At 34.7% G+C, this 21560-nt stretch overlaps 1 protein-coding gene across 3 annotated transcripts in view; it reads left to right on the forward strand.

The window, feature by feature from the left end:
- LRRC7 (leucine rich repeat containing 7) overlaps positions 1 to 21560 on the forward strand; it is a 561823-nt gene that overhangs the window by 309441 nt on the left and 230822 nt on the right. The window contains exon 11 of one of the 3 annotated variants that reach the window (XM_077776421.1): positions 19425 to 19711. The exons of 1 other annotated variant lie outside the window; for it this stretch is intronic. In XM_077776421.1, coding sequence (XP_077632547.1) covers positions 19425 to 19482 — 58 coding nt within the window. In that variant the 3' untranslated portion in view covers positions 19483 to 19711. Of the gene's footprint in view, positions 1 to 1378; positions 1431 to 19424; positions 19712 to 21560 lie in introns of those variants that run through there. One more of the 3 variants, XM_077776422.1, reaches the window with a different exon arrangement.

Below are 21560 nucleotides of genomic sequence, written 5' to 3' on the forward strand. Positions count from 1 at the left end.
TTAGTGAGCATAGAGTGAAGGAGTATGCGATGAGATTAGAGTCAAGAGGGACAAAATTATGAAATGCCTTGTTGGCCATGATTGAAAATTAGGATTATATTCTGATTGTAATAGAAACCCATTTGAGGAATTGAGCAAAGAAGATGTGTGATTTGATTGAAGCTTTACAAAGATCAGCATGGCACTTCTGCAGAGAAGGGGTTTTAGATGGACAGAATGAAACAAGAACACCACTTCGGAGATGACTGCATAAATAAAGATAAGAAATGATGATGGCTTTGTCTAGGATTGTATCTATGTAAATGCTGAGTGGTCAGATTTAGGATCCATTTGGAGGAAAAGCCTTGAGGATGGAAAGAATTTGTTGCGAGAGCCAAAGATAAGAATCAAGAAACTTTCCAAAAAATTGGATTTTACTAACAAGATGGATAGTGGCAAAATTTTGTCACATAGAGAAAATTTGAAGAGGGGTAGATGAAAAGAATCAGAAATTTGACACTGGCAGCAGAAAGTTTGAGATCCCTATTAGGCAATCAGGTGTAGGCAGTTGGATACATAAATCATATGCTCAGAAAGATAGAGCTATATTTTTAAGAGTCTTCACTGCATGAAGATATTTAGAATTTAGACACTGGTTGAAATAATCAAGGAGAGAATACGGAAAAGAGACAAGAACACAGAATTAATCCTGGAACACTTGAACATTTACAGATTAAGTATGGAAGGTGAGCCTACAAAAAAACCTCAGAGTGAGCAACCAGAGAGGTGAGAAGGAAACCAAATGCAAGAAGTACCACAGAAGTCTAGAAAAAAGAAGAAAAGAGGAGTCCATTGTATCAATTCCACTTAGAGGTCAAGTAAAATTGGAATAGAAAACTGAACATTGGAATTAGCAAGATATAGGTCGTTAATCAGATCTGTTTCAGTAATGTATTATGTGCAGCCTCATTGGAGTGATTGAGGAGAGAATAGGGGTTAGCAAAAGGAGATGCAAGTTCAGACAGTTACTTCAAGAAGTTTAGTTGCAGAATGGAAGAGTGAAAAGCAGGCAGAAACTTGATGGGGATATGGTGTCAGGGAAAGGATTTTTAAAATGGATCATTTCAAAACATATTGCAAGCTGATGGGAATGATCTAGTAGAAACAGAGAAAATAAAGATGCAGAGGAGAAGAGAATTAATTATAAGACCAAATGCTTGAGGGGGTGAGGAAATGGGGTGCAAAGCACAAGTAAGGAATGTGGCTATAAAAGCAAAAATCCTTCTAACATGGAAACATAAGGGTCTTAGAGAAAATGGGATATAAAGATAGATTGCTGGCTAGGGAGTGGAAAAATAAGAACATTCTCAATTAATTGCTTTGATTTTTCTCTATGAAGTGTGAAGAAAAGTCATTGTCTGAGAGTAAATAGGAAATGCTGAAGACTGGAGGAGATGTGAGAAAGTGTGAAAGAGTAAGTTGTCTTATAGAAGGGGAGGTGAATTTCAAGGGTGTTGTCATGGTATCATCTGGTAGTGCTGACTGTCCAGTTGAAATTTAAGGTTATACATTTAAAGGGAACCCATTCAGCAGAGTTGAGTCATCTACTTCAGAAAGTCAGATACTTTGCTACAGGCCCAGCAAGAAACAGCTGGCTGGGTGTTGCCAGGCATTCCCAGTGGAGGCGGGAGGAGCAAGGGAACTCAGGCTGGTTATAGGAGAATGCCTGGGGTCAGGGACTATAGAATTTCAGATAGAGAATGGAGATAATTAAGGATATGAAACAGGAAAGAATGCCTATTTGTTCCTCTCTCTTTTTTGATATACAATCAAAATTAATCTTTAAAATACAATCCTATGACACTTTCTCTATAAAAGTGTCTCTGGACACTTAAGGCACAAGTAATTATTCCTTACTCTTTGCTACTGCAACATTGTGTGCAATTCCTCTGTGATAGCCTTTATCACATTATATTGGATTTGTTGTCTAAGAGTATGTCCCCAAGACTGTAAATGTTTAATGAGAAGAACTGTGTCTTATTTGTTATCTTTATATTCACAACAATGTGGGGCATGAGGAAAGTTTACAAAGAGCATTTGCTGCATAAAGGCAGGCAGTGCAGTATACAAAGAAGGACCTCAGTGCCTAGAACAATGCCAGACATGTGGTGGGTACCTGGTGAATATCTGATTGATTGTAAGGATCAGAAATGAATAGACCCTTAAAGTCTGTGATATTTTCTCATTAAATGATCTGTCCACTGCAGCTGCTCTTGATTATTTAGAACTTAAACATAATGCACATTGTTTTTCTTTTCTCTCATTTCACCTGCATACTTTTTGGTCATTCCACTTAGTCTGGAAGAGAGTGTATTACAGGTGTCAAATTGATAGTGTTGTCTTTTTTTTTTTTTTTTTTAAAAACATTGGCAATATAAAGACATGGCTTAAACTGACACTGTAAGTTATACATGGACTTTACTTTCTTGGATTAGTTAATTTAATATGTTATTTATTTCAATTGGAGACATAAGTATCAACTCTGTATATATTCTTTGATTATGTTTCCTTATAAGAATATTTATTATAATACTTTTTATGGAATGAATTTCCATAGAATTATGTAAAATGAATTTGTGTTCTAAAGAAAGAAATAACGAAGGCACAGTGTATTATGAGGCAATATGGCCTCTTCTAGATTGCCAAATGTTGTTGCCGGGGAAGCAAACCATTTAAAACACTTTGTATCTGAATATCCAAAATGCAGTTATAATTTGCTACAGACATATTTTACCAAAGTTTCTGTGGCTTGCTAAATGAAATGTTTACAAAATCTTCCAATCATCCATGAGACCCAAATGTGACTGCTGCCCATCCCCCGATGAGATAGCTATCATGAAAACAATAAAGTGAACAAAAACTGCTAGTATGAAACACAGGGTGTTCCATTGTTGTACTGAAGGAACCATTATTTAGTGGCTTGTGAACCATTGAAAATTATAAAATAACCCATGTTTTAGAAATTAGCACCTTTTCTTTTTCTTTTTTTTTTCTTTTTTTTTTTTTAATAGTTTATTGTCAAATTAGTTTCCACATANTTTTTCTTTTAGATATAATTCCTGATAAAAAAATTTTGTGCTTAAAATAAGTAGTTAAACTGTTATAAGAAGAAGTATGCTGAAAGAGTCTAATCCAAGATGAAGGCAGAACTAAAACTCGGCAAATTGTGGAAGAAAGTAAATGAAAAATATAAACTCAGTTGATAAAGGCAGTGAACTCCTGTGACCGTTTACAATAACAATGAGAAAACTGAAATTCTTGCTTCAGTTGTGATTCAGTGATTTACATAATATTTTGTATATTCCTTATTAAATATAATGATTAACATTCAATATTCATAGGTAAAGTTTACTCCCTTAGAAAATCTAGCAGACCTTCCACTTATAAGGTTATGGATAGATAATACAAAATCCCATTAAATAAACTGATTATGTTTGATATCCTATTCTGCCTGCAAAATAAGTATTAAATAAGTAAATCAACATAGTTTTGTTTTAACTCTAGCCTGTTTATAAATTGAGACTTTGGGTATAATTATAACATAATTCTAGCCTGCTAATGACTTGAGACCTTAGTTATAATTGTAACAAGGATAATTAAGTTCCATAAGTCACTTCCATTGTTTGTTACTTTTTTCCATTTGTATTTTAAAATAGAAATAAACACTGATTTATTTTCACTGTGATTACTAGACAAGTGAAAACAGGAATATGATTTTTTGTTATGTCATACAGTATTTTTAACCATCATATTTAGGATGACTTGATATAATGGGAATCCAGAAATTCTTAGTAGTTTCACACAGAATAAAATTATTGCTTGACAAGTATGCAATAAGAAGTAAATATTACTTTAAAAAAACAATAGTAGTTAGATTAGTTGTTCCAACAGTTTTAATAGTAAAATTAAGTTATTCAAAATTCAAAGCAAATTTCCAAAATATACCTGTATTTTAAAAAATCAAAAATTCTATTGATAATATATGTTTTTAAGTTTACAAAATAAAATCTGAATTCTTTTTCCTTAACTCAGCCTACATCCGGAGGAGGAAAATCACAATGACCAAGTGGAAAGGACTTTAATGTGGGCAAACATTATTTCAAATCTCTTTCACTACTTAGTACCTCTGTCACTTAGAGCAAATGAGTTAGCCTCTTCACACTTCAGTTTCCTATATGTATCATGTATTCAGGCATAATAGATAATACAATACTTATATCATACCCAGTAGTGTTTGCACATAGTTGGTGCATGATAAATGAAAGTGCTTCTTAAGCTTCAGAAGGAGGGAACAAAAAAGAAACCCAGAGAAACTTCTCACAGGGAATCAAATATCGCAGTGGTCTTTGCTCAAGATGAGAAGAAATTCAGAGAGAAGGGGACCTTAGCCATCGGCTACACCAGTGTTACCGTGCCAAATCACTCCTGGTCTTCTCTTTTCCCTTTTTTCCTTTCGTCCTTTCAGTTGGAAACTTTGCCAGGGCCTCTGGTTTCCAAGTTTACCAATTCTGCCAATTCTGCTCCTGCTTTGTATCTCACAGAGTGGCAGTTACACAGCAGGGGCCAGGTAACAACTGCTCAGGAAGCCAAAGTACCAATATTAGAATCACCCCCCACACACACATCCCGGCCCACTAACCATAAGTCATAAGATATTTGCACTAAATTTGCCATGGCACAAGTGCTCGTTTTGCATTTCCTGAGTTATCTGACTTGTGGTTCCTTAGGAACTGTTCTCTGAGTCCTTTTATTGATTGTAATAACCTCTTCAATGCCTGGCATCCTTTCTTGCAGAGTTGAATAATTGTTTTTCAAAACTTGTTAAATAAATAAAGACATGTCATTAGTTTTCACAGAATGCATATTTTTAAAATTTTTTTTTAATGTTTTATTTATTTCTGAGAGAGAAACAGCATGAGCAGGGGAGGGTCAGAGAGAGAAGACGACACAGAATCCGAAACAGGCTCCAGGCTCTGAGCTGTCTGTCAGCACAGAGCCCGACACGGGGCCTGAATCTACAAACTGTGAGATCATGACCTGAGCTGAAGTCGGACGCTTAACCGACTGAGCCACCCAGGTGCCCCACAGAATGCACATTTTAACTTGGAACCGGAAGTCCTGGTGATACACTTATAGCATAAGTGCAACCAGACAGTATTTGTAGGTATACTGCTGTGCTCTGTACTCCAAATCAGACATCATGTGTCTCATATGCTCATGTTGAAATCTGGTAAACTTAATTAAGTCAAAAACTTTATGAATCAAATCCCTGAGTATATATATGGGTCATTAATGTGACTGAAGAAAGATGTGTTTGTTTATAGAAACAGTGTTTGAAAATTGTCCAATTATTGGGGCGCCTGGGTGGCTCAGTCGGTTAAGCGTACAACTTCAGCTCAGGTCATGATCTCATGGTTCGTGGGTTCGAGTCCCCCATCAGGCTCTGTGCTGACAGCTGGCTTAGAGCCTGGCGCCTGTCTTTGGAATCTGTGTCTCCCTCTCTCTCTGACCTTCCCCTGCTCATGCTGTCTCTCTCAAAAAAAAAAAAAAAAAAAAATTAAAAATTAAAAAAAAAGAAAATTTTCAAATTATTATTTTTGGTTCACATAGTGGATAATTAAGATCTGTATATTTATGCTATTGCTAATATTTCTACTTTTTATGATACTTTTAAGGTCAAGTATTCAACTTTCTTTGTTATTTCCGTGTTTAGTTGATAGTAAATATAGCACATTTTATGCAAGGTTTAAGATCTATTATGTTTTCAAACTTTTCTTGTCTTAAAAATACAATGGCATTGCTTGAATAACTATGAAGACCACATAGAAATAAACTCAAAACCTTTATTTAGAATTATATCTGGTTAATATAGACAGGTTGTTCTTAGCTAGCATGCTGTGGCACATGAGAACCCCATCAGCATTTCAAAAGCATGCCAAATGCAATTAACATATAAATGTTATTTTTGCTTTAATGGGACATCCATATTATTATGACAGTGAGCATCGGGCAGAACACTGTCCTGACCGGGGACTCCGACAGTGAGTGGAGTGGAACACAATTTCTATAACCAAGAGGACAGAGTATACAGTCAGTCAAGCCAGTACCGAAAGAAGATGGCATTACTATTGAAACAAATGATAATTTTTTCTCCTGAATATATTCTCATTCAGGTAAAGGCAGAAAACATTATTATTCAGACAAAAAGTGAATAAGGATGAATAAGGAATAATTTAATGTTATGAACGCTTTCATAAATACCATGCGATAGTGTTACACTCTCATAGTTATTGCATTGAATTACTGCTGACTTGTTTAATGTGCCATGAATCTTTTAATATGTCCAAAGCATGCTACCATAATTTATAGTATGAGAAAACCTAGAGAAAATACAAAAAGAAATACAAATCTCAGCCTAAAATAATCCATTCAAATTTATGAAAATTTAAGAAGTAGATCTACAGGGGCACCTGGGTGAGTCATAGGTTGAGCAACAGACTCTTGAGCTGTGCATGTGGCTCTGGCTCCAGGCTGAGCATGGAGCCTGCTTCAGATTCTCTCTCTCTCTCTCTCTCTCTCTCTCTGCTCTTCTCCCCCCACTTTCACTTTCTCTCTCTCTAAAATTAAAAAAAGTAGTTCTATATGTTTGACTTGATTTAATTATTTGATTCTTCCCTAATGCAGCTGTTTTCTTGGTGAGTCTTACAATGAGGCAGTTTCAATAGAGGAGAGCTGGTGTTAAGGACAATATTTAACAAAGGTCCTTTTTCCTGATTGTGTGACATAGAAAGAATAGTTATTAAAATAATATTCTTGCTCCATATAGCTTCAAAGAGGCAAGATAACTTACTGGGTTTTTCTTTATAAGGAAGATTATAATTTTTTCAAATTGGTGTATGCATAAAACTCAGCTGAAATTTTGTGTCAACATAGCACAAAGAACCCCTTTACACAGAAATAAGGGTAAAACTTGGATTGTATAAATATTCCAGTCATGTGTGTAATAGAAAATGGCATTAATGAGGCAATCAAAGACACTTTATAAAGCTCTAGAAAGAATAAAGTTTAAGGAAATGGTCTTTACTACTATAAAGTGTACTCTTCAACCTAGGTAACTGATGAAGAAATATATGTCATTGTTTATAAACAAAAATAAGCTCTACCGCTCCCCCAGAAAAGTTTTCCTGGGTCAACCCAAGCCCAAATACACTGCTTCATATATGACCCATAGTATTGCATGTTTCTGCTGTGAGTGGCTCACTTTGTACCATCTGTGTGTATGAAGAGCACATTAATAAATGTACCAAAATTGATTTTTTATAATTTCCAAAAGTTAGATGAAGACAAATTTAAATACTTTTTAATGTGCAAGTAACACATGCATTGTGATTCTTGTATTATTCAGACTGAAGTTTATTCTTTAGCTTTTCTAACATTATATTAATATTACATACCTATATAGTAGATTTATTATATATGTGTTATCAAAACTCTCATTATTATATTGATCATGATCCCCAAATCCAATGTTCTGTTGACAAACAGCTAACCTGAATATTCTGTCTTCTCTTTTTGGTTACTATAGGTTTTTATTATAAACTGAGCGAAGAATTTTTCTTCCCTTTTATTTTTCGCTGGTGACAGTTAGGGTTAACGGATTTGATATTAAGTCTCTTTCTTTTGACAAGTGTAAATTAATCACTTTTAGGGAGCTTTTCTTATCTAAATTATAAAAATTTAAATGTTGTCAACTTTTCTCTGAATGTAATGATTTTGTTAAGAGTTAACAAAGTTCAGAAAAGAATGAGGACTTCAAAACAGTGTGGAAAGTTTCTTAAAACTGATAAATGCAATGTGTTCATTTTGATCCATTTTTAAATCAACAAAAAAATTTTCCTAGAGAATTAGATTTCAGTATGTTAATATTTGAAGAATTATTACTCTTCTTTTATTAAGAAGTTAAATTGAACTAAATGATGTAAGCAGACATTTATACTAGATATATTCATTACTGCTATAGTTAACTTATGAGCTCAATTTTCTTTTTTCTACTGGTTTCCACAATTCATAAAATTTAAGTCACCATTCTCTTTCTCTTTTGTTCTTCTTTCTTTATACATGTATCAATTCTACGATAAGAGTTTTTTTTAACTGTTATTATTTTTTATTTTGAGAAGGCTCATTCGATGAAGTATGTATGCTTTGTTGGATTGTAATTTGCTAAGTAGTCAGATATCATTGTATTTTTTTATTTGGATCGTTTTTTTTTTTTTCTCATATTGCCTAGAGAACCTCTTGTTCTCCAGAAGAAACCAAGCCCTTATAACTAGTCTATTTAAAATCTTATATCTATTCTTCCTTTAAATAGTCTTAAGAAGCATTACTACTGGACACTTTACAGTTATTACTTAAAACTGATTTTCTGCCTATGAATTCCTCAGCAGCAATAGTAATAAAGGCCAACATTTCACACGGTTTTATAACTTCCAGGCACTGTACAAATGTGTTTTATGTTATCGATATATTTAATCCAAGTGGTATGACTATAATATAGATACCATTACCAGTTTACATTTTATAGATGAGGAAAATAAGGCTTACAGAGGTTGAACAATTTGCCCAATATTGTATAACTCTTAAAGGTAGATAAGGTTTCAAGGATAAAGCTATCTTCTCAATGAATCAGGTAGAAGTGACTGATAGTGACAGTTATATTACTTTCTAACCAAACAGTCATACTTATGTACATTTAGTGAATTTAAGCCATAATATACTACTAAAATGAATAAAGCTGTTTTCAACATGGTTGGAGACAAAATAAGTATATGTGAATATCAATATTTTTTCCATTCTAGAAAAAAATAGATGAAAGAAATGGAAATAAATATTTCATTTCCAATAGAAACCAGAACTAAGTAATATTTAGGAATAAATTTAATAAGAAAGACATACTACTCATGAAGGTAAACTATAAATCCTAATCAAAGTCATAAAAGAAGATCTGAATGAATGGAAATATATATAATTTCTTTTATAGGAATATTAATGTCATAAAAATGGTATTTCTCCCAAAATTATTCTTTAACCAGGTTCAATATTTATTTATCTTCCATTGTAATTCCAAGACTTTCAACTGGATGAAATAATCTTAGAATTTATATGAGACAGTCTAGCTTCCTCACACTTTTAAAATTATCTGACAAGTAGGACAGGTTTATCAGGCAAATTCCTTAAGGTTGAGCCTTCTCTATCGAGATCATATTTCATTATGAGTTGCAGTAGCTGTGCATTTATGTAGAAGGGCAATCTCTGGCATGTCTGATGCAAAGGGTATTTTGTATCTTGGATGGTCATTAGTCAGTACAACACCTTCCAAAATTAACCACAAAGTATCCTCAGTAAAGAAGTTTAATTTTCCTCCTTTTCATCTATTGCACAGTAGGAACTCCCTACAGCCCAAAACAGTATTGGAAACACATATTTGAATTTAACCCCCTAGGTAGAACATGAAACAGTGGTAGTAGTCCTTAAATATGACATAGAGGTTATTTGGCTGGGCCAAAGTATGGGATGAGATTCCAAAAGATATGGGCCTCTTTCAACAGAAGTGAATCTATTTTTATAAGAAAGCAGATATTAAAAGAGTAATTGAAGCATTATAGTGAAAAGCACAGTAGAAGAGTCCAGATTTCCAGATTTCTGCCTGGGAATAATTAGCCCTATCTAAAGCCTACTGATAATTAACAGGCATGCTGCATTTAGATCACCACGTTAACAGAAAATTTTGAAACAGGAGCGTGTCTACTGGCCCTGAATAGCAGAAGGTATTGGGAAGACTTTCAGCAAATGTAGTCGACTGAAGATATTGTCTGTTAAAGAATTTAACCCAGAGAACACTACTGTAACAATCCTTTAGAGTTGTAGTCTATATCCTTTCTGTTCTTACAAAGAAACTTAGAGGTGAATTACCTACATATTTCAGTGCAACACAGGTACCATAAAGTCAACAGTTCCAACGATGAACTCATCATTTACATCACTATCTGTACTTTTTTCAGTATCTCCTAGCTCATTTAGAAATAATAGAAATAACATTTTCTAGATCCTGTGAATCATCCTAAGCCTATTTTTTACTCCCACATCCAGTCAGTCAACAAGTTCTGTCAAATCTAATTCGCTTATTCATTTCCTTCTGTCTGGAACTCTCTGCCCCCAGATCCATCCATGGCTGGCTCCTTTTTCATCATCTAAATCGTAAATCAAATGTCACTTGCCCCAAAAGTCTTTGATAACCCTCCAATTTAAAGTAGTCACTCCCACACCATCACTTCCCCAAAACCTTATTTTAATTTCTTTGTAACACCGATTACTATCACAAATTCTCTTATTACTTATGTCTCACCTTTCTATACTTTCTGTGTGAGAATAGGAATCTTGCCTAGTTTGTTCATCACTGTATGCTCACTGCCCAGTATGCTGTTTAGTTCATAGTATTCATTTATCATGAGTGTACTTTTTGAATTTATCCATTTATAGAATTCATTCAACAAATACTTATTAAGCACTTGTGTGTTAGGCACTGTGTTATATATAGGAATATGGTGAAAGGGCAAAACCAAACACTATCTTTAGACTCACAGTCTTATATTTAATAAAAGAGACAGCCGCTGAGCAAATACTTACATAAGTCAATGTAAAATCACAACTATGAATAATTACTTTTAAATGTTTTTCCTTCTCGTAACCTCCATTACCATTGCTTTAATTCAGGTTATTGTTAATCTAATGCCTCAGCTATTAAAATCATCCATTTCCCTGCCTCCACTCTTGCCACACTCCACTCTGTTTTTCCAAAATTGAAGTGCAAATTTTAAGTCATTTTCTACCTTGAAATCCTTAATAACTTCAATGCCCTTCAAGAAGAAAATATCTACTCTCCTTAAGTAAGGACTCTTCATGACCTGCCCCTCAACTACCTCTCCTTTCTCTGGTCACCACTTCTTCCCCCTCCTCACTCTCCCTGCTCCAGTCATCCTGAATTATATACTCTTAGCTCTGGGGCTTTATGTATATCGTTTCTTTTGCCTAGTACATCTTTCTCTACTCTTTGATTAACCAATTTACTTATCCTTTATAATAACTCACTGGAGATAAGCTCCTACAGAAATCCTTTTCTGAACCCACTCAGACTGTCCTAGCCATCCATTTTCTGTGCTCTGATAGCAAAAGAAAATAAAGCTTTAAAAAATATATAGGGGCACAGCTCATTTGATTGAACGTCCAACTCTTAATTTCAGCTCAGGTCATGATCCCAGGGTCATGGAATTGAGCCCCGCATTGGGCTCTTCCCTAAGGGTGGAACCTGCTTAAGATTCTCTCTCTCTCTCTCTCTCTCTCTCTCTCTCTCTCTCCCCCCACTGTAATTGTTTATTTACTTGCCTGTTTCCCTCACAGACCTATGATTTCCTCTATAGCAAAATCTCTTTCATATTTCTTTCTACATTTATCTACAAGTTTCTACATTTATCTACATATATCTACAAGTATAAAGCTGTAGTAAGTGTGAGGAATAAATAGAAGGAGGGTTGGATGGATAAATGGATAGATGAGTTCATTTGACAAAAATAAAAGCCCAGGATGACAATCAACACAGCTTCAAACATATATGATTATGTGTGTAAAAAAACATACTGACAGAACAGAAGGCTAATGAAACTCATTTGGGATATTCCAAGCACTGTGACAGGCAATACTCAGTAATTTATTCACTAATTTTATTACATGTGTGTTGATATTAAAAAAAAGAACATTACCTCTCTATAGTCCTTGTATTTGATGTGTTGGAAGATAAGGCAATGTGGCAATTACATCATAAGATTGAAAGATGATTCCCAAGATTTCTACCACTGATGAAACACTGCTTAAGACAAAGGGTATTAACACTGTGTAGTCTACAGTGAGGAACTTTGTGACAAAAGAAAAGTGTTTACAGTCTTTGTAAGCTGGATACATAGAGTCATGGAGGCAATACTGTATCATATGTTAAGGAAACTTAAATATTTAGACTAATAAATAAATACAGTGCAGGCTGACACTTACTAATAAATATATGGCAACTATTGCTGTCCGAGGGAAGTTGACTATTTTTTTCTAGTGAACAGGAGTAGGAGGGCACAAAGATAAGCTGGTTTTTTTTTGCAGCCAGAAAGTTACTTGTTGCAGTTAACCACAAGGGACAGAATGACTATGAACCAAAAGTATAAATATGAGGTGATTCTAGTTATTCTACCTGAGTAGAGGAGAACTATTTCTACCCAAGCCCCAGCAAACCTGCAGAAAATAACTTCCTTTAGCTGAAAAGGATCACCTAAGCACCGATGCAAATACTTACATACTTCTTATGGTCCTAGTAGATATGCCATTTGAGAGTCTGCAAAACATCTGTCCAGTATTCAACAAATACTCATTCAATAACTGCTATGTGTCATAAACTAATTATCAGCAGGAAGAACTAAGGGTAGCTGATGGAATGGAGCCATAGTGAACTTTCGATGTAAACACTAATAGCCACCAGATTCCAATAGCCAAGAGATTAAGGTCTTCAAGAGCATCAAAATAAGTGAACCACCAAAGAGAGTTCCTTTTATATAAACAACAAAGACAGAGCTACTGAGCAAAGTACCAGTCACTTCAAAAGTGACTTGAAAATCGGCCTGTGACCAGGATAACTTTAGATTCACCAGAAATAATGAGTGAAGACATAGCTCTTAGGTGCTACTGCCAAGGGGAAAACAATATTTAGTGGTAGATGGAATGCTTGGAAAGGAATAACTTTGCCTAAATGTACTTCATCTACCTTTTAATCATGAGTAGATTTGTAGTTGTCAAGATAGCAAATTCTCAAATGGCAAAAGAAAGAAACCCAAATAAAATTCAACAGGATGCTTTTGCTTCGGGTCTATTATTATTGTTAAAACTTGTTTAAATTCAAGTTAATTAACATACAGTGCAGTATTGGTTTCAGGAATAGGACCCAGGAGTTCATCACTTACATAGAATACCCAGTTCTCATCCCAACAAGTGCCCCCCTTAATGCACATCACCCATTTAGTCTATCCCCCACCACCACCCCAACCCTCAGTTTGTTCTCAGTATTTAAGAGTACTCAAAGGTTTGTCTCCCTCTCTGTTTTTATCTTAATTTTCCACCCCTTCCCCTGTGTTCAGGTTTTGTTTCTTAAATTCCACATATGAGTGAAACCATATGACATTTCTGTTTCTCTGACTTATTTTGTTTAGCATAATACACTCTAGTTCCATCTACATTGTTGAAAATGACAAGATTTCATTCTTTTTTTAAAATTATTTTTAACACTCAAATTTTGGAATGATAGAGCCCAGGAGAGTGAGCTTTCTAATGGAAAAAGTAGATTTGTTTTGTTTTAAAAAATGTCTTAAGTCACTACATCTTAAAAAAGAAAATAATAGGTGGAGAGAATTAGAGACAGTAGAATGTTCTCCTTAATTCCTCTCCACTAAAGCTAACAGTTCTTTATGGGAGATGTGGTTTTCAGAGTAGATAGGGTTGCCTTGCCAGAGCTGGCAAAGCTGTAGGGTCTGGGCATTGTTAACCTTAAACAACAATAGCAACAAAATAAAAAACAGTTATTTTACCATTAAAAATGGGTTTATTTGGGAATAACAGAGGATTTCAATTCAGTACATGCAAGCTATGGCAAAAGCATAGGTAAGTCCAACAAACAAAGAAAAGGAACATTATTTTATGGAGAAGAAGGGGCAAGTTGGTAGGGTTGTTTTGAGCATGAGTCCATTGGAGAAAAGCCTGTGTGATTATGGGTGATTATGGTTTCTTATTGTCTGAGTTGCAGGGGTTGGTAGTCAATTTCTTATTGGAGATTCAATGTACATCTTTCCTTCTGGGGAACATGGAAGGGGCTGTAATTGATGATTCTTTCCTGTTGATAATTCTTTCGTTGGGGTCTAGTAACTGACAATTCTTCCCATAATTGAACTTAAGTGGTATAGCCCCCTCCACTGCCTCCCCTTCTATCCTTCCTATCCCATTTTAGTGAGGCTAAAATTTATTAATTTTCACTAAATGGAGCAAAAACTGGAGAGAATGTGTCGAACCAGCAATGTGTGACATGCAGCAGAGGGCTACATATTAGAAGGTACATCTTTTCATTCTCCCAAAGTAAATTTAAATATATTTTAAAGGTTAGGATCTGATGGCATCTAGACTTTTCAGACATGTCCTTCTGATTCCAAGGATTATTACCATTTCTTGTTCATAAAACTTCTTACTAGAATCTTGCCTCATATAATGAATGCATCAGAACATTCTTTAAAATTATAATAAAAATTATAACAATATGGTAGTGTTATTAAAGCAAGTTTCTTTTCAATTAGCTTCTAAATTAATTTGTTAGTACTGAATATCAATTCTGCGTTAGTGCTTCTTTGGTAATTATTGCTTACCGTCAAGGCTCCATTAAGTTTCCATGTTTGAAATGATGAATGTGTACTTCCATTGATTACTGCATATGATTTAATGAGTTATTCTTAGTGTAATAATGTTTTTAGCAATATGTTTATTGTTTTTCCAACATTTGTGAATTGACTAAACCTTCAGAAGTTTACATATATTTAAACTCTCAGTAGGAGTACTAAGTCACATTTTTTTTCAGGCCCTTTGGGATACTGGTATAAAGAAACTACTTTATTTTTATTTAAAATTTATTTATTTTTGAGAGAGAGAGAAAGCATGAGCAGGGGAGAGGCAGAGAAAGAGAGAGGGACAGAAGATCCAAAGCAGGCTCTCTGCTGACAGAAGTGAGCCCAATGTAGGTCTCGAACTCACAAAAAGAGCATGACCTGAGATGAAGTCAGACCCTCAACCAACTGAGCCACCCAGGTGCCCCTAAACTCCTTTAGTAAGGGCTCCATTATGGAGAGCTTCACAGAATCACTGTATATTTCTGTGCCAAAGGAATTTAGAAATAAAAAACTATTTTTATTTCAGTTCTGATTATGATTTTATCTGAGGATATTTTTTAGTCTTCTCTTTCTCTTTTAATATTCTTCCTACCTCGAACCTCTAGTGAAGATCTTGCCAACATGGATATTTAAATCCTTTAATAAATTTTAGCTTTTATAGTTTGTGTTTCCAAGTTCCCAGTTTGGGGATGGATTCAGGCACACAAACATTTATGTGAACAGTCACAATATAGTTTTCCTTTTTTTTTTTTTTTTTAGTTTATTTATTTTGAGAGACAGAGCATGAGCAGGGGAAGGGAAGAGGAGACACAGAATCTGAATCAGTCCCAAGGCTCTGAGCTGTTATCACAGAGCCTGATGAGGGGCTTGAACTCACGAAACACCAGATCATGACCTGAGCCGAAGTCAGCTGCTTAACCCACTGAGCCACGCAGGTGCCCCATAGTTTTTCAAGAAGCAGTGATATGAAATGGAAGTCAGGCTGATTTCCTCAGAGGGAAGCAAAAAGGAATCAAAAACAAAATATATATATTTAATGTATAAGTTATAATATATAATTATATATTAATATATATTATATATGACACCTATTACAGTGCCATGAGAAATGTTTGGAACATTGTATATTTGTTTGTTTTAATTTAGAACATACAGTATAATTTATTGAAGTCAACCTCAAGCAAAATCTGAAGTCAATGGAATGTCATTAAGAACCTTTCCAAATTAATCTTCATAGAAGCAAAAACCACATTTGATTTCCACAGTATTTGTAAAATTTAAAAAAAGGTAACATCTCAGTAAATAGCTCAGTTATTTATTCTACACCCTAGTTAGAACATGTTTTGAAGGATTCAGTGATCCACTGAAGACTATTAAGCTATGGACTGACATGATCAGATTTGCATCTTTAACAGTACTGGTGAAAGTTATGAAGCAATTTGAGGAAGACAGAATTGAGGAATCTGGAGACAGAGAGAGTGGATTTAGGGGCTATTTCAATGGCCTAGAGATCATGGAAAGAGTTTATATCAATGACAGTGAAGTGGAGAGGAAAGGCACAGTTCTACATAGGAGACAGAGTCAAAACACTTTAGCAAATGATTGAATTTGAGTTAGGAAAGGCCTACAGAAAGATAAGTCAGGATACCCCACTGGCTGCTAGTTTGGGAGACTTGGTGAATTACTGCAGTAAAGGTAGAGAAGAGGTTTGGGAGATATGGGAGGGGTGCGGATGGTAATAGTTGGAAATACTGAGGTTTGTTCTGGACTAAGTTTTGGACTAAGTTCTGGTAATGAGGACCAACTCATAAACAGATGCAAAGACAAGGAGAGAACTCTAGGATTAAAAGTTTGGGAACATAACATACAGTTCATTATTAAGCCCATGACCATCAATGAAAACTTATGAATTTCTAGTTGTAGAAGAAAGATTAATCAAGGTAAACCAGCATGGTAAAATATATTATGGAGTCATTAATGGATACATTAATTATTATGTGTTTTTAATAATAAAAATGCTCGAAGAAGAATATCAAACACAGAATGCAAAATTGCTCATATAGTAAAATCTCAGTTGTGTAAACATCAGTCTTAATTAGCTAGAGGGAGAAGCATTAAAGAGTTACAATGGTCACATTAGAGTTAAAGGTTATGGTGATTTCCCCCATTTTTCTATGTATCTATGTTTTACAGCTTTTCTTTGTGCATTTCTTAAAAATCAAATTAGGAAATATAATAGTTAAGGAGTTCTATCTAAAGGACTGGGTAGAAGTCAGCCCAGTTAAAAGATCAGCCCCGTAGTAGCAGAAGCACAAAGGTATGGAAGATGGTTGTGCAGGGAGCTGTAAGCAGTGGAGGGTCTTTTAAGTTTAGCGTGACCACATACAATAGTCAGAAAGGAAGCTAAATAGGTGTGGTAGCTTGTTATGGTGAGACTATCTCATGTACTTTGAACAACTGTTAAAGAAATATAACAAGATATTATATTCATTTGCTAGGGCTACCATAATAAAGTATTACAGGCTGAGTGTCTTTAACAACAGAAGTTTATTTTCTAACAATTCTGGAAACAAGCAGTCCAAAAGCAACATTTCAGCAAAATTGGCTGATTCTGCGTTCTCTCTCCTTAATTTGTGAATGCCTGTTTTTCCCTGTGTCTTCATATGGTCTTCCCTCTGTGAATCTTTATCCTAATCTCTTCTTCTTATAAAAACACCACTTGTATTGGGTTAGGGTCCCCCCTAGTGACCTCATTTTAAATTAATTATCTCTTTAAAGACCTTATTTCCAAGTACAGTCACATTCTGAAGTACTGGGGATTAAGTCTTCAACATATGAATTTGGAGGGCAAGGGAGACTGACTCTTCAGCTCATAAGAGGGTCATATGATTAAATATCCTTTGATGACCATGTGGAATATGGGTTTCAGGAAGAGGGAATAGATTAACAGAAAACTGTAATAATCCAGGTAAGAACTCATGATGTACTGTAGAATAATGAATGTAAATCAGCGAAGGTAAGTGAATATTTTTTAAAAATCCAGGGAAAACAGCTGGTGTAAAGGGGAAACAATTAAATCAGTTTGAGAAGATTCAATTCTATACCAGGAATACAGTTAAATATGGGAATCTGAAGCTCAAAGAAAATTAGGTTGGAAGTCTAGAAGTAAGCATCATTAGTACATATGTTAATTGAAACTATGGGAGCAGATCTTGTATATTGAGTAATGAGAGCAGTGGAGTTAGAACAGAAACCCAACATGTACAGAATAGGCAGAGAATGAGCTTACGAAGAGACATTAATGTATGAGATGAAGCACAAGAGCACTGGGTGTAGAATTTAAGGAAGAGTTGATGAAGGGAATAATCAATAGGCAAAGAAAGCAAAGAGATCCCAAAAAGAAAAACTGAGAACTATTAATAGGGTTTGGAATTAGAAAGATTTTTGGACACTGGTACCTAACAATAACTCCTTGAACTTGTATCTGCCAGGAACTGGGTAAAGAGCTATAAAGCATACATTATATTTAATTTTGATCTTCACTCAGTAAACTGAGGTGTCATTATGTCTGTTTCATAGATTAAGAATATAGATGACTCATGGAAAGTCAAATAACTAGCTTAAAGTCAGCAGAGAGCAGCAGATGTGGGTGTCAGTTCTAGATTGCTTTCTATTCACCAAAAAAAAAATAAATAAATAAAAACCTGGCAGGACTCACCACTAGGAATACTAACTCCCTAAGAGCAAGGCGGTTTCATTAAATTGGAGGGGCAAGGGTGACTGGGTAGCTCAGTTGGTTGAGTGTCTGACTTCAGCTCAGGTTATGATCTCATGGGTTCATAAGTTCGAGCCCCGCATAGGGCTCTGTGTTGACAGCTCAGAGCCTGGAGCCCGCTTCGGATTCTGGGCACATCTCTCTCTCTGTCCCTTTCCCACTTGTGCTCTGTCTCTCTCTCTCTCTCTCTTTATTTAAAAATATAAATAAATTAGAGGGGCAAGAAATCTATAGAGCAGTGGGTTGATGACTGAACATTTGATGAAGCAAGATAGACTGCCTTTTTCAGAAGAGGAGAAAGGAGGACAGAGACCAACTCATCTTGCTCTCCAGTTCAGTACATTGCCTGGCACAAAGTAGCTGCTCAATAAATTTTAGTTCCGTGAATAAGAAATACATGTTAACATGAGCTGGGCATAAAGTATGTATGTTATGGGTAGGAGAGGAAGTTGCAGAGTTGTAGGTTGTACACTGGCCAAGAGTAAGGAGCCAGTAGAGAGTATGTCACTGAAGAAGAAAGAAAAGAAAACTTAAGAAGCCTGATCCTTCCCAGAAAAGATTGATAGGGTCTGGGATCAGGTGCACAAGTAAGAATTTGACACAAATAGGTGAAGAAATATTTTTTTAGACTGAACAAAAAGAATGGGGTATAGAAATAAATGTATAAAGGGGTGCCTGGGTGGCTCAGGCAGTTAAGTGTCCAGCTTTGGCTCAGGTCATGATCTTGCAGTTCATGGTTTCAAGCCCTGCGTCGGGCTCTTTGCTGACAGCTAGCTCAGAGCCTGGAAACTGTTTCGGATTCTATGTTTCCCTCTCTCTCTCTGACCCTTACCTGCTCATGCTGTCTCTCTCTCTCTTTCTCTCAGAAATAAATAAAACATTTTTAAAAATTAAAAAAAATAAATGTATAAGGACATGTGACAAATTTCATCATTTTCCAACAACTCCTTCCATATTAAGCTCCTTTGTAAAAGAATACTGACCATTTCAAGGTTACTTGCTCTACATTTTTAATATTATATTTATACATGCAATTCCATATGCCTAGAATTTCTTCTTTTTTTTAAAAAAAATATTTTTTTATTTATTTCTAGGAGAGAGAGAGACAGCGTGAGCAGGGGAGGTTCAGAGAGAGAGGGAGTCACAGACTGAAACAGGCTCCAGGCTCTGAGCTGGCAGTCAGCACAGAGCCCGACGCGGGGCTCGAACCCACGAACCGCGAGATCATGCCCTAAGTGAAAGTCGGACGCTTAACCGACTAAGCCACCCAGGCGCCCCTAGAATTTCTTCTTTATCACAGTATGTTAATTTCCTATTGAAAAATAAAGACTCATATCATAGATTATGTCTTTGAATTATTTCTTGAATTCCCCAAACAGAATCTTGTCATTCCCTCTCTTTTATACCTCTAAATGCATTCCTTCTGTAGTAACCATATCTGTAGTAGGCCATAGATAAAACACTCTTCCACCTATTTATTAATCTCCTGGGGTGCCTGGGTAGCTCAGCCAGTTAAGCAACTGACTTGTTTCAGCTCGGGTCATAATCTCACAGTCATAGATTCTTTCCCTCTCATTCTGTCCCTCCCAAATTCTCTCACGCATGCTCTCTCTCTAGCAAAATAATAATAAAAAACAACAAAACAAAACAAAAAAAAAAGAAATTAAGCTCCTTTGAAATACCTTAGTATATCAACAAAATATTTTTAAATGTTATAAGGTGTGTTTTAGAGCAAAGGAATCTCAGAACTTGATTTAGCTTGTACCTAATTGCATTTTACTTAGTTCAACCTTTTATATACAAATAATAATCATAGTCTAAATTTTCTTGTTCGTCAAATGACTATGTTTTGTAATAAAGTACATTCTTTGTTCCTTGAGTTCCTATACTGCAAATGACACATGGATTAGGAAAATTTATCCAATGTATTTAAAGAATAAAATGTTACTTAACCATTCTCAAGATTTCTCTATTGATCACCTTTGGTGTTTAAACAAATGATTTGGACTTGTGCCCTATCTTCAAAGGCAAATTGGATGCTATAATACTTTACAATTTCAGGTGATGTTGAATTCTGGCTGGTTCAATATTGGAATGAGAACACTGCTGTATTACTATTCTGTTAGACAAATTCATTCTTGAATAATCTATATGCTCTATGAGGAGGTCAAATGATAAGGGAGAGAGATCAGAGACAAAATACTAAGATTTCATCATTTCGAGTCAGGCAGCTAATCCACTTGCATATATGAAATGATTCAAGAAAAATACACAGAGTGCACAATTATATTCAACTTGAATTGAACTTAAGCTACATAGTATTATCTACATCTAATTTACAAAATACAGTACAATATATAAAATATAAAATTAATATTTTTATAATATTTGCACATGCTGTTTTTTTTCTTATATCACTAACGTTAAGAATATGGACTTAATAAGTATATATTGGGAGTGTTAAGATAATGATGTGAAATAGCTATGTCAGTTTGTAAATAAACATCTCTTTTAAATGACTACACCGTATTACACTGGACAAGAAATAATGACACTAAAATTCTAGCAAAGTCTGTAAGGCAAAATATTCTCACAAAGAATCTGTGTTTTGCCTGTCAATTAAACATTCAGATAAGTAATTTATATTCAAATAGTTTATGTGCATTCTTAATCTACCTCTTGTAGGCCTGAAACTGTTCAACTATTAGAGCATTTGCCAAATTCTTCTAATAAATTAATAATTATATATGGATTCGAGGACTCTATTTCTTGGACTTCTAAAGTGCACTAATCTCAGTTGTATGCAAAAATATTCTAATGTAAAATTATATTTTTGTATTTTAATTGAAAATATAGTAGTCTCTCTAGATGGAGCAAAGAGAAATTTCTATTGTAGTTAAAATATTCAATTATCAATTTAATATATATAACCTTAATTGCTTTTATCTGAGAAGCCATAATTTGCTTTGTTTTTAAGCATATCCAATTTTTAAATCATTATATGTTGGGAAAGTTATAGCATTTAATTATTTTGAAAAAATGTAGTACATCAAAATTTGTAAATAAAATATGTGTAAGTCATTAAACGAAATGTGATTAGTGGCTTTTCTGGAAAAAATGGAGAGCAGAAGTAGAGTAATGGCATGATTAATTGATTCAGGATGGCTCCTGCTGAAAAATGATGTTCAATGAGAATCTGTCATTATAATTTGTGATCATTTGTCCCTTTA

This window comes from Crocuta crocuta, unplaced genomic scaffold (assembly GCF_008692635.1).
Source record: "Crocuta crocuta isolate KB4526 unplaced genomic scaffold, BGI_CrCroc_1.0 scaffold342, whole genome shotgun sequence".
Lineage (NCBI taxonomy): Eukaryota > Metazoa > Chordata > Mammalia > Carnivora > Hyaenidae > Crocuta > Crocuta crocuta.